Here is an 11,523-nt window from a genome sequence, read left to right as displayed (position 1 = left end):
ACAGCGGGCTAGCCCGACGACTGAACTTGCTGCCGTTCGTATGTATCAGTAGCATTTGACGAGAGACTTGACAGCAGCTTGGCACAAGATACCGAAGGGAAGCGCAGCACGACGTGTACGACTGGGCATGTGAATGAAGCGTATCGGCCTGAAAACCATATCGTCAAGCAATGAGCTACGACGCGGAAGCAGGAGAGGCTGCTTTGCGAGCGTCGGCCTCCCCAGAAATAAGCCCCTCCTCCTCCCTTGCCTTTGCGAGGGTAGGGTAGGCGTCGCAGCAAGCTGGGTTGTCGTCGTCGCAGCAGGTCAACTGTGAGAGCATGAGCGAAGAGGAAATCGTGTTCAGCGCTGCACAGTAGCGAAAGAGAGAAGGCAAAAGGGTCGATACGCACGGCGCCAAAGTTCGAGCAGCAGGTCGAAAGCGGCAACGTCTGCGCCTCAGCTGCCTCTGCGTGCGTCTTGACCTGGGTGGACCCCCCGACGTCCTCGCCGACAGACTCGATCATGGAGCCGGGGCGAATCCCCGACACAGGCAAAGATATCTCGCGAGGCTTGAGCGCGTCTTCCGTCTCGGGCTTGGGTTCCACACGAGAGAGTGTCTTGCCCTGCGTGAAGTCGATCTCCCTCTGCTCAGGCACTTGCACTTGCAGTGCCGAGCGCGGGCTGATGGACCCGGCGGACACGGCAGCAGCGGTGACCTCTGCCGAGCTCAAAAGAGCCAGGTAGGCGAAGACATTGGCGAGCACCTTGACCGAGAGCATTCCTTCTGCGTGAGTTGTAGAATGGGATGGCGAGTCAAGGACGACGCAAGGGTGTCCATGCCACAACAGCTTTGTCGGACATGGACTTGCGCCAGGCATGGTGGGTACGGTGCGGCGTGATTGATTTTGTCGTCATGACCAGCCGTGCCCTCCCACCTGGCCCTGAGAATCTGATGCGGCGTCTGCGCAAGCTCAATCTTCTACCATTTTGCGGTCAGCAAGCGCAATTGGCAGTACTGATTCCGCCGCGAGGATCTTGAGAGCAACGCGACAAGGCAGGCCAATCTGATGTTGCGATCCTGTAGTCTGAAGATGTCAAATCAAAGCTGAAGGTTTGCTTCGGCGTCGCAGCCTTAACTTCGTGAGAATGAGGGCTGATGGCAGGACTCGTCAAGTTGAATCTTGCCCGAGGGAGGGAGGAAGCTCGAACTAGGTCTAGGCGACGTCGGACTGGATCGCAATCGCAATTGCAACCCCGGCACCTTCACCTAGCCACTCTGGTGTGCCCTTTGACCGCGTGAACCCATTTCATCGGCGCAACAGCAAGCCCTTTCCTGCCCTACCCTTGCTCGCACTTGCAGCGCCTAAAGGACTGCTCACTTCCAACGACAAGCGGCAGGTACCGCAAGTTGTCCGGTAACTATTGATCGCGCGGGGCTGCGTGAGGCTGCAGTCAATGACGAGGACACGATCAGCCGTTGCTGCTGCTCTATATCGGCGGATGCCACGTTGCGTCGAGCGGGGTGAGAGTCGGATGGCAATGGAAAATTGAGGATTGGGAGCAAAGGCAAGAGCTCGGCCACATTCCTCCACTCGTCTTGGCATGTGCGTCCGTGCACAGACAAGCGGATCAGACGAACCAAGGGCGGGGCGCGGGGCGGGCAATTTTGCTCTCGCGAGAATGCTGTGGCTAGGCCTGGCTTACCTCGCATTTTGACATCGCATGGCAACATCCTTCTTCCCACGACCACGACAACCGGCACCTGAAGCCTTGCACGACTTCAAGACGGAGATCGGTGTCATGGCAAGCTGCACGTGGACGGAGAGATACTCGAGGCAAAAAGGGCAGGCGCAAGCAATGCGAGACTTTGGTTGCTTGCAGGATTGCGTGCAACAATCAGTCAGACTCTTTCGTTGCTGCTGCGTTGAGGAAGGTCAGCGCGAGTGCGCGGTAATGAGGTGTGAAGGGCGGATTGTATTCATGGCAGCGTCACGTATTATCGACGGCACGTAGAGGTCGTGGCAGAGTAGAAAAAAGCAGATTCAGGGAAGGGCCGACGACTGCAGTTGCGGCTTGTGTAGGCCACTGGGTGGCATCGATCAGACACGACGTACTCAGCATCCGTCCGGGATCCGAGGGTCGCAGGAGGGGTCGCCACGAGCCTCCTCGACGACGGCTCAACCAATGCAGCGGGGATTGTCGGGAGGACAGTCCTTATTAGCCCGGGGCTTCTTCTCCTCGTCATCACCGCGAGCGACTAGCGCCCCGCGGCCGTGGTGCTTGGGAGGCCCGTACCCGTTGCCTGGGTTGCCGGTCTTGCCCGTCTCCCTTTCTCCGAGCGCGACGCTCTCGGGCTTGGCGTGGTAGGATGTGCCCCTCTTGCTCTCGACAGGCTTGACCGCGACATCAAAGACATTGAGACGCGCCATGGTCACCATCTTGCTACGATGCCCGATTGCTGGCTTACCAAACACGTTGGGCGGCTCGCGAGTCTCAACCTCGCCCACCTCGACGACAGTGCTTGGGGACCTAGGCACGACTCTCAGTCCACCCTCACCTTCACCGTTTGCCTTGGTACCGGCACCGTAGTTCCCGCCCCTCTTGCGTTTACCGGGGTCGACGGGGCCCGGCGTCACCTTCGGAGGGCCAGAGATGACGATATCGCTGCGCGTCTCGGACTCGAGGTCGATCTGGTCACGAGGAGGGTGAGAAGGCCCTACGGTTGGCGTGAAGTGATTCGTCGTTTTTGCAAGCTTAAGACCAGGATCGTTTCCGCGAGTCTTGGTCTCGTCGCGAGTGTGATGAGGCCCGCCTTTATTGGGTGGGTGAACGTTCGTGGGAGGTGCCTTCTTGGGGGGGCCGCCGCTCCCCGAGGCGCTGCCACGAGGCTGCGTGTTGACACGCTTGACCTTGCCGCCCGCGTTCTTCGGAGGCCCTTTGTCGTTGCCGGTGTTGATCGTCCCGCGAGCCTCGACCTCGTCACGAGGCTCGTGCACTCCTTCGTTGGTCGAGGAGCCGTTCGTGGGCTTCTTGACCTTGGGCGGTCGATACCCGATCAGGCCGCGGCGCATGTCTCCGTGCTCGTAGTCACGACGGCGAGGAGGTTGCTTTTTCTTGGGCGGTTTTTCGTTCTCGGGCCCTTTGTTCTTCTCGGGAGGGGCCCAGGATTTAGCACGAGGTTGCAGTCCGCCTCCGTCTCCCTCTCCATCGAGGGCGTTGACGCTGCGCCGCTCGCCGGGCCATCCAGGCGATCCTTGATTACGAAGAGTCTCGTTGCCCTGCGCCGGATTGTTAGGCGGAGGAGGGCGAGTAGGCGCACCACGAGTCTCGACCTCGTCCTCGGACCCATCGCGTTCCATGTGCGTAGCAGAGCCGCTAGGAAGATCATCCGTGTGGGCGCTGCGAGGTTGCGCGACGGCCACGGTATCCTTGCCATGGTCGAAAATCTCGCGCTCCTCCTCGCTCGTTGGCGTGCGCTTGCGCCGTCCTCCTCCGCCGGAAGAAGGAGATCCTCCCCCTACCTTCGGATCGAGGTTAGTATTGCCGCCTGGTGGAGGGAGAACGGCCCCAGTGGTAGTGTTAGTGCCGCGCGTGGTGAGGCTTGTGCTGAAGAGGGTGCGGGCGAGGGCGTTGACCATGTTCTTGAGCATAGAGCGCCCTCCGGCGGAGGGCCTAGTGAGACGTGATTCGAGATTGTCGCTGTTGTAGCCGTGCCCGTAGCCGTGATCGTGATCGCGAGGCAGCACGTTGCGAGGGAGAGCCGGGAGGCCAGCGGCGTTAACGCAGACGCTGCTGAGCGTGAGGGCCAGTAAGCCCGTAGCGAGGGCGAGGGCGATTGGGAGGCGCATAGTCGTGTCAAGTCTGAGATGTTGTGAGGAGGAGAGGAGGAAAGATACCTGCTTTTGCTCTTGCTGGCTCCTTAAGCGCTGCACAGCCCTGCAGTCCTGTCCTCTCTCTCTCGGCTTGCACGCTCCGATCGGTGCTGGCCTGGTGACAAGATGTTGACGCAAGACCGCCATTTAATTCGCATTGGAGGGTCAAGGGTGGGCAAGCGGGTTTGCTCTTACCCACAGGGCAAGTTACCACGCCACGGTACCCCGCGACGGGAGAGAAGCGGCCGCAAATGGCAATGTCGCCGCGATGGAGCGATGACGCCGCGATGGAGCGGTGATGATCGTGGAGCGAGCGGCGCGAGCAGCAAGTCGATCAAGAGCTCGGGTCTCGTCCCTCGCTCCTTGCCCCTCGATCACACCACCTCGCCCAACCGCATGGTAACCACAATGTCGCACCGCTCGTACATCCCCGCCGACAACAAGGCCAAGCCCACTGTCACCGTCATACACGACGAAGCCGGGGGCTTCGTCATCACGGCGGAGAGCGGCAACACCTTCGAAGCGGTCCGTCTCGTCGAGCCTACATGGGGGGAGATCACGGCCTACTACGAGGTGGGCGACAAGACCAAGTACTTGCCCCCGGACAAGTACGTCGTAGAGGTCAAGGAGTCGACGATCATACCCAGCGGGGCGAAGCTAGTCGTGTTCCCCATCCCGGAGAGCATGGGCATGCCCAAGAAGCTGTGGACCCTCTACTTCCCGCCTGTGGTGCCCGGCACGAACGACGAGCACGCTCCTGGTACGCAGCCTGCTCCCGCTCTCCTCTTCACCAAGGACGAGAAAGACGCCGCCGTGGTCGAGAAGAGCAGCCTCGAGCCGATCCAGGTGCGCCCCAGGTTGATGCACCCCATCGGCGAAGAGACGCAGAAGGAGAGGGAGAGGGGGCGACGCACTTTCCCTGCTCTGGCGGACGAGAAGTTCGAGGAGATGTGGCAGGGATCGACCTTGGGAGGGCTGAAGGCCGGAGTGCCTCATTGGCAGGACGATGACGACGACGAGACGGTTGCGGCGGCGGCTGGCAAGGGGAGGGAGAAGAGCGAGTAGACGGGAGCGCGAGGCGAGGATGAGACAGGCTGAGCACCCATAGGCGGGCGCATAGAGGCGCTGTCATGTCATCAGAGCTTCTCCTCCAATCCAAACTTCGTGCGCATGCTGAGTGAAGTCGAAGAGAGTGTTGGCGGTGACGAGTAGTAACGTCTAGCAAATCTCAGACGAGATAAATACCCTCCCTGCTACACCGCGCACACCCCGCTACTGCGCATTGCAAACGACGGGCGACAGGCGTGCGTTGAAGAGCTCCCCGTGCGCCCTCACGTACGCCGATGCAAAATCGCTCGCACTAACAAAGGCGGCCTCGATCCATCCGCCCAAACGCGTGTACGAATCGCCCACCAGATGGACGTGCATCTCCTCCTCGCTCAAGCGCAGGTATCGCCTCGAGATGCGGGCGAAGACCTTCTCCTGGCCGGGGAGCATGAGCACGAATGCGCCGCGAGCAGAGGGGTCCTTATCCCAGTTGATGTAGTGGATCCTCTCGCTAGGAGCAGCGAGGATGTCATCAATCCACTCGTGCCACTTTCCCCCGCCGGCGCAGAGGTTGGCGCGCATCTGGCCCGCAATGTAGTCTCGCAAGGCTATCTTGTCCTCGTACTGCTCGGCCAGCTCGCCCGCCGCCTGACCCCACTGATAGGCGATCAGGTTCGTCACGACGCCAGATCCGCCGCGGCCACCGGCGTCCTCGAAAAGGTAGCTCTGGTTCGCTGGCGTGTCCGAGAGGAGGACGCGAGGAAAGCCCGGCTGGTCCATGTAGTGCTTGTGTTCCAGCTCTACGTAGAGCTTCACGGCGTTCATCGTGTCGAGGCTGTTGAGATCGAGGAGATCGCGGCGTGACATGAGCTTGCCGCTGCTGCGCGCGAGGACCGTCTTGGCCGCATTGGGCGGAATAGCAAGGACGACATCATCGTAAACCTCTCTCCCGGCGCCCTTGACGTTCAGCAACACCTTCTGTACCCCGTCCACGGGTGCGAGGCCCAGGCTCGTCACGCGCTGGCCGCAACGCACCTTCCCTCCCGCCTTGATCAGTCGTGCCGCCATCCGAGCCGGGAGGGCCTGCACGGGTGCGTGCTTGGACGTCCCGTCCTCTGCCTTGACACCAAAACTGGCCTGATTGACGAGCATCTGATTGATGATGAGCTCCAAAATAGCCACCATGCTGCGCTGGCTTACGGCGCCGAGCCCACCACTGCCGCGCCCGAGCGCCTTGTCTGCCTCGAAGTGGGCCTCGCTCCACACTACAGGGCCTACGCGGTCGTACTGCTTGCCGGAGAAGATGGAGCGCGTTCCTTGCTCGAGGGACTGGGATTGGAAGACGTCTACGTACGCCCTGTACTTTGCTGCGGCTGCGTTGATTACCTCCTTCTTTTTCGCGGCGAGCCCGTCAATAATATCCGCAATGGGCGCGAGCACTCGCTCTCCCTCCCTGCTTAACCCCTCCCGAATGAAGGCAGTCCACGCTGCGTCGATGTCCTCGAATATCCCTGGCGGCGGCGCATGAGGCTCCCACTCGGCGTACTCGCCCTCGAATGAAAGTCCCGTTCTTACCACGCCCGGGTCGGGAAACCCGCCTAGCAACTCAAAGCCATGCGCCTTGACAATCGCAGCACTGAGTGCATGAACGGGGAAACGCATAGCCCCCTGCTCTACCCATCCTCCTTCGTTGTGCGTGGGATCAGAGCGAGCGCGCCCACCGACGTGCGCCGCGCGCTCTAGGACCGTAACGTCGCAGCCTGCCCCGCGGAGCAACTGAGCGGTGAAAAGTCCGCCGACGCCTGCGCCTACGACGGCGACGTGCTTGCGAGTGGAGATTTTGCCGATGGGGTGGTGCACGCCGCCGTTGGAGGTATACCAGTCGATGTACGAGCAGTTCGAGGCGAAGCTGAAACGGTGTTGGAGTGGCGTGACGGGTAGCGGGAAGGGACCGCGGTAAGGAGCGGTGTCGGAGGCGGGGCCTTGGGCGATACTTGGCATGATTGATCGGGTAGGCGACAGAGTGAGGACCGGTGTAGAAGGTCACAGGTTGCGGCGAGAGAGGCCGTCTTGTAGGCTGCTTGCTTCAGTAGTTGTGAGAGCTGCAAGGTTCCGACTCCCCTTCGGCGGCGCGATGCCTGACGTTTGCATCCATCGCTTTCGCTTTCATGCTCACCCCTGAGAAGGGTTCACCCCCTCCCACCAATCTTCGATCGGGACGGTCTCCACACCAGACCCTTCCGCCCACGCCCCGCCCCCGCCCCACCTCGCCTCCCGTGGCTCAGCAGGCGCTCCGCGCTCAGCGCGCCGAGCCTGGCGTAGTTGAAGTCGAAGTTGTAGCGTCAACCAGCGTACGAGCGAGCGACCCCCTGGTCCACGTCTCGGGGCCGACGCCGAAATGCTTTGCCTTGCCTGCCAATTGCCTGTAGGACAGCAATAGCAACAGCAACGGTGAGATCGCCCGGAGTTGCTCTCCAGGTAGAAAGGACGAAAGTAGCTAAACCTTAATTTAGTCTCTCCTCAGACGGCTTCAAGCATTTTGCAGGCCTGCGTGGCCGAGAGGTTGAAGCTGAAGCTGGTGAGGAGCGGGGGCGGAGGATCGGTTGGAAGGTGAGGATGACCGCAGCCGTAGCGCTAGGGCGTGCCGCTCGAGAAGGGCTGACTGGGGGGGCGGATAGATCGATGCGTACCCGTGTACTATCGTTGGACTTGCATGCCTTGAGAGTCGCATCCACGCTGTCTTCATCCCAGGCCCGCGTTGGGCCGGGTCGTGCTTACAGGATTGCATTGCTTCGCCTTGCTTCACAGTGCGCTGCGCTGCCTCGTATTACAGTTCGTCTTTCCCCATTCCCCTCTCTATCGCCGCTGCCTTTCCCACACATATGCGCACACGCGTCTACTTCTTCGTCCCCTTCGCCTCTGCCTTTCCCTTCTCCGCCGCAACAACAGGCGTAGCCTTAAGACTCACGATCCTATTCAGTACCAACGCCCCTTCCGCATCGTCACCCTCCCTCTCCTCCCCGGTCTCAACGCTCATCCTCCCCAAACTCTCCCGATCAACCGCAAAGTACCCCACCCTCATAGCCTGAAACCTTACACACTCGAGCCCAACCAGTCCCTCAGCCTCATCTGCGTTAGGCGCCCCTTCCCCGCTACTCGTGAGGGGTGAGCAACCAGCAGGAGGGCGAATAACGTCGCCTCCCTCCTTGGTCAGACGAACCCGTTCCGCCTTGGCCTTCTCCGTCCGCTGACCCGCCTCACGATGCGCCGTCTTGAGGGCCTCCTTTGCCACTCCCCAGAATCCGGGCTCGATCAATGCCCCACTGTGCACCTCTAGTGAGTCTGGGTTTATGCACCCCAAAAAGTCGGGAGAGGCCGCAGGGTTCTCGACTGTGAAGAGTGGGTGGAAGATACGGGCCTCATCGATCTTCACTGGGGAGCGCGAAGGGGCGTGGGTGGAGACCCAGTGAATGTAGGCCAGCTTCTTCAGTGCTGAGCGGGGCATCGATTGGCCTCCCATCTCCGGGTCCTCGTAGCGGGCGCGAATCAGCACGGTCTGGCCTGTGGTTGGGTCCACCTCGTGGGAGAGACAGGTGATGGGGAATGGGGCTTGGAAGAGTCCCACGGACTTGCCCGGCGCAAGACGGAAGTAGTCTGGGTCGTCCTGCGTGCGGAAGTCGGATTGCTCGATGAAGACCTCGCGCGTGAGAGGGAGGACGTTCTTGCCCCACTCGGGCACCTTGGGGTGGAGGGGCTTCTCGATGTGGATCACCCAGCCCTCTGGTACGTTTTCGAGGATCACGCGCAGAGGCTGGAGGACCATCATGAGGCGTGGGGTGGAGGACTCGAGGTAGGAGCGGATCGACTGGTCGAAGCGAACCGCCGTGATTTGGGATACGGCCGTGCTGACGCCGAGGGCGGAGACGAACGATAGGATGGCGCCCGGAGGTACACCGCGACGCCGGATGGCAATGACCGTGAAGAGGCGCGGGTCGTCCCAGTCCTTTACATATCCTCCCTCTACCAACTTTCTAATCTTTCGCTTACTCGTAATGGTCCCCTCGAGGTTTAGCCTGCCGAACTCGTACTGCCTGGGCTTGTACACGGCCACGGCGTCGCAGAGCCACTCGTAGCTCTCCCTGCTCAGCACAAACTCGGTGGTGCAGAGAGAGTGGGAGATGTTCTCGATCGAATCGACGAGGCAGTGCGTGAAGTCGTAGGTTGGGTAGATGCACCAAGTGGACCCCGTGCGATGGTGCGGGGTGGAGAGGACGCGATACGCGATGAGATCCCACATTTGCGGATTGGGGTTGCCCAGAATGTCTTGTTTGAGCCGGAGAGTTGCTGTGCCCTTTGCGTACTTGCCCTAGCGAAGCGGGAGGACAGGAATGGGGTGTTAGCTTGAGGATACGAGTGAAATAGGACTGGGCGCTACTCACGGCACGCATAGCCTCGAACTCGCGGAGGTTCTCCTCGATGGGCCTATTACGCCATTTGCTCTCCTTACGCTCTCCACCCCTCTCCTTCCCACCCCTCTCCTCCTGAATCTCCTCTGCAGTCGAATGATCCACGTACGCCCCTCCCCTCTCGATGAGCTTAATCGCCAATTCATAGAGCTGCTGAAAGTAATCGCTCGAATACGTGATCGTCCACGGCTCGAACCCAAGCCATCTGACCGTCTCGAGGATAGACTGGAAGTACTTGCCCTCCTCTGCCTCAGGATTCGTATCGTCGAAGCGCAGGTAGCAGAGCCCGCCGTGATGGGCCGCATAGCCAAAGTCGATTGCGATTGCTTTGGTGTGGCCGATATGCAGGTAGCCATTGGGTTCGGGCGGGAAGCGGGTGAAGACTCGACCGCGAGTGGCGGAGAGGTGTTGTTCTTTGAGGGAGGAGGAGAGCTGAGGGTTCTCACCGGGAAGGTGGAGCTTGGAGAGGAAGCCCTCGGTGAACATGGTGGTTGGGTCTTCTGCTGAGGAGGAAGCAGGGGTGGGTACGGGCTGGGAGGTGGATCCGCCTGCTGCGGCTGCGGGTGCAGGCGTCGACGCGGCTGCCTTCTTTGCCTTCTTAGGTTGCGCAGCTTCCGCCTGCTTAGGCCAGAGGGCGTTGAGCTGCTCCTCTCCCGCATTCTTGATATCGAGCGTGTTGGCCCATCGCAGCGCCGGAATGCTCTTCAATGCCGCGAGCATGGAGCTCAAGTTGGGCCTAGCGCCGCCGTTCTTGGCATCCAGGTCTGCCTTGTTCTCGCTCACGTACTTGCGCGCCTCCTCCTTTACCTGGTCGGGGGTGACCACTACACCTACACCGCACGCCGCGTTGAATGCCTCATCGTCGATGGGTGCTGCCGGGTCGAGGGAAGCCAAGTACTTGATGGCAGTCTTGACTCGATCATCGCTATCCAGCTCGCCGCTCTTTGTCCTCTCGACCAAGTAGCTCCTCCTTCCCTCGCCCAGGGCTTCGCCACCAACAATGGCGCTCACGACAAGCTGTCCCTGCTTCGCATCTAATCCCGCCTCACCGAGCTTGTGGGAGCGGATGGCATCGCTGATCAGGGCGGCTTGGGCTGGCTTGCGTGCCGTCTCCTGGGCTTTGGCGCCGGTGAAGGAGATGGTTGCGAATAGGTCGCAGACTTCCTTTATCGCTGGGTCGTTGGCGTCTAGTTTCGGGGGCATGGCTTGCGAGAAGAAGGGAGGAAGGAAGGGGGAGCAAAGGGAGAGAAGCGAGATTACGCCGAGAGAAAGAGAGACACAAAGCGCGCCCACTCGCTCAGTCCGCCCTTGGCTCTGGCCGCCGCTGCAGCCACGCGAGCGACGGACGAGGCCCAACCAACACCACCACCCACGCTCGCACAGCACAGCACAGCACAGCGGGGCGGAGGCGCATACAACCACGCTCACTCGCGTCAATGAATGGTATCGTCACTTTCACATCACACGCCGCTCACTCGCCCTTGTGCAAGATCCCCCTACTCTCCAATTCCTCCCTACTCGGTCGTCCCTCCACACCCTCCTTAACCCTGTCCCCCAACTGAGCGCGTTTCAACTCCTCCTGCTTAGCCATCAACCCAGGCGCGACCCCTTGTCCCCCCTTGAGGATACCCCGTTCCTCCAGCTCCGTCCTCTCCGGTCTCTTCTCCAGCTCGCGCTCAAGCCTATCTTCGAGCTGAGCCTTGCGCAACTCCTCCTGCTTGGCCTGCAGACCGGGGGCAATAGAGGAAGAGCCCGATTTGAGGATGCCCAGTCGCTCTAGCTCAGCACGATCAGGACGATGCTCGATGCGGTCAGCCAGTCTATCTTCGAGTTGGGCCTTGCGCAGCTCTTCCTGCTTGGCGAGGAGGGAGGGGGCGGCGTTGGAGTTGGGAAGGATGTTTTTGTCCTGGTGGGAGGAGGGAGGGCAGAGCAAGGGGTGTTAGCTGGTGTGTGCGGGACAAGGAGGGGGGGAAAGGCGCGACACGCACCTGCAACTCCTTTGCCTCGGGCCTGTTCTTGAGTAGGGCGTCCAGGCGCGCCTTTTCCTCGTCGTGGCCGTGCGAGGGGGCGGTGACGGGTGCGGTTGCTTCAATCGGGTCTGCCATTGTGATGTGGTTGAGCAAGTGATGTCGTTGTGTGGATCAAAGTGAAAGTGA

The 11,523-nt window shown here is 60.9% G+C and overlaps 6 protein-coding genes across 6 annotated transcripts; 1 reads left to right on the top strand and 5 right to left on the bottom strand.

The window, feature by feature from the left end:
* BDZ90DRAFT_75898 (hypothetical protein) lies at positions 1–1,085 on the bottom strand. Its single transcript, XM_025509846.1, has 2 exons — positions 393–1,085; positions 1–310 (listed from the first exon to the last, which is right to left on the bottom strand). The coding sequence occupies exons 1-2, from the start codon at positions 858–860 to the stop codon at positions 176–178; spliced, it is 603 nt and encodes a 200-aa protein (XP_025360065.1). The 5' UTR covers positions 861–1,085; the 3' UTR covers positions 1–175.
* Positions 1,086–2,047: 962 nt separating this feature from the next.
* On the bottom strand, positions 2,048–4,200 carry BDZ90DRAFT_75758 (hypothetical protein). The gene has a single exon (XM_025509845.1). The coding sequence runs from the start codon at positions 3,999–4,001 to the stop codon at positions 2,160–2,162; it is 1,842 nt and encodes a 613-aa protein (XP_025360064.1). The 5' UTR covers positions 4,002–4,200; the 3' UTR covers positions 2,048–2,159.
* A 62-nt stretch (positions 4,201–4,262) lies between these two features.
* On the top strand, positions 4,263–4,919 carry BDZ90DRAFT_262496 (hypothetical protein; the record flags this gene model as incomplete). Its single annotated transcript, XM_025508491.1, has 1 exon — positions 4,263–4,919. One exon carries the CDS (start codon positions 4,263–4,265, stop codon positions 4,917–4,919), a length of 657 nt encoding a protein of 218 aa, XP_025360063.1.
* Positions 4,920–4,995: 76 nt separating this feature from the next.
* BDZ90DRAFT_75756 (FAD/NAD(P)-binding domain-containing protein) lies at positions 4,996–7,155 on the bottom strand. Its single transcript, XM_025509844.1, has one exon. The coding sequence runs from the start codon at positions 6,900–6,902 to the stop codon at positions 5,127–5,129; it is 1,776 nt and encodes a 591-aa protein (XP_025360062.1). The 5' UTR covers positions 6,903–7,155; the 3' UTR covers positions 4,996–5,126.
* Positions 7,156–7,797: 642 nt separating this feature from the next.
* BDZ90DRAFT_262494 (glutaminyl-tRNA synthetase) lies at positions 7,798–10,570 on the bottom strand (the record flags this gene model as incomplete). Its single annotated transcript, XM_025508490.1, has 2 exons — positions 7,798–9,267; positions 9,341–10,570. The coding sequence occupies 2 exons, from the start codon at positions 10,568–10,570 to the stop codon at positions 7,798–7,800; spliced, it is 2,700 nt and encodes an 899-aa protein (XP_025360061.1).
* Positions 10,571–10,838: 268 nt separating this feature from the next.
* On the bottom strand, positions 10,839–11,489 carry BDZ90DRAFT_255716 (hypothetical protein; the record flags this gene model as incomplete). Its single annotated transcript, XM_025507862.1, has 2 exons — positions 11,356–11,489; positions 10,839–11,273 (listed from the first exon to the last, which is right to left on the bottom strand). Exons 1-2 carry the CDS (start codon positions 11,470–11,472, stop codon positions 10,839–10,841), a joined length of 552 nt encoding a protein of 183 aa, XP_025360060.1. The 5' UTR covers positions 11,473–11,489.
* Positions 11,490–11,523: the final 34 nt, after the last annotated feature.

Source organism: Jaminaea rosea (assembly GCF_003144245.1).
Source record: "Jaminaea rosea strain MCA 5214 unplaced genomic scaffold BDZ90scaffold_15, whole genome shotgun sequence".
In the NCBI taxonomy this organism is placed as follows: domain Eukaryota; kingdom Fungi; phylum Basidiomycota; class Exobasidiomycetes; order Microstromatales; genus Jaminaea; species Jaminaea rosea.
Note: the sequence above shows the minus strand (reverse complement) of the source record. Positions and strands in the feature narration are given on the sequence as shown.

Excerpts from the sequence above, each read along its gene's own strand:
- BDZ90DRAFT_75898 (XM_025509846.1), bottom strand. The coding sequence starts at position 860 with ATGCCTGGCGCAAGTCCATGTCCGACAAAGCTGTTGTGGCATGGACAC. Across the intron at positions 311-392 it reads GCTGCTCGAACTTTGGCGCC|TTGACCTGCTGCGACGACGA; the intron begins GTGCGTATCGAC and ends ATGCTCTCACAG.
- BDZ90DRAFT_75756 (XM_025509844.1), bottom strand. The coding sequence starts at position 6,902 with ATGCCAAGTATCGCCCAAGGCCCCGCCTCCGACACCGCTCCTTACCGC.
- BDZ90DRAFT_75758 (XM_025509845.1), bottom strand. The coding sequence starts at position 4,001 with ATGGCGGTCTTGCGTCAACATCTTGTCACCAGGCCAGCACCGATCGGA.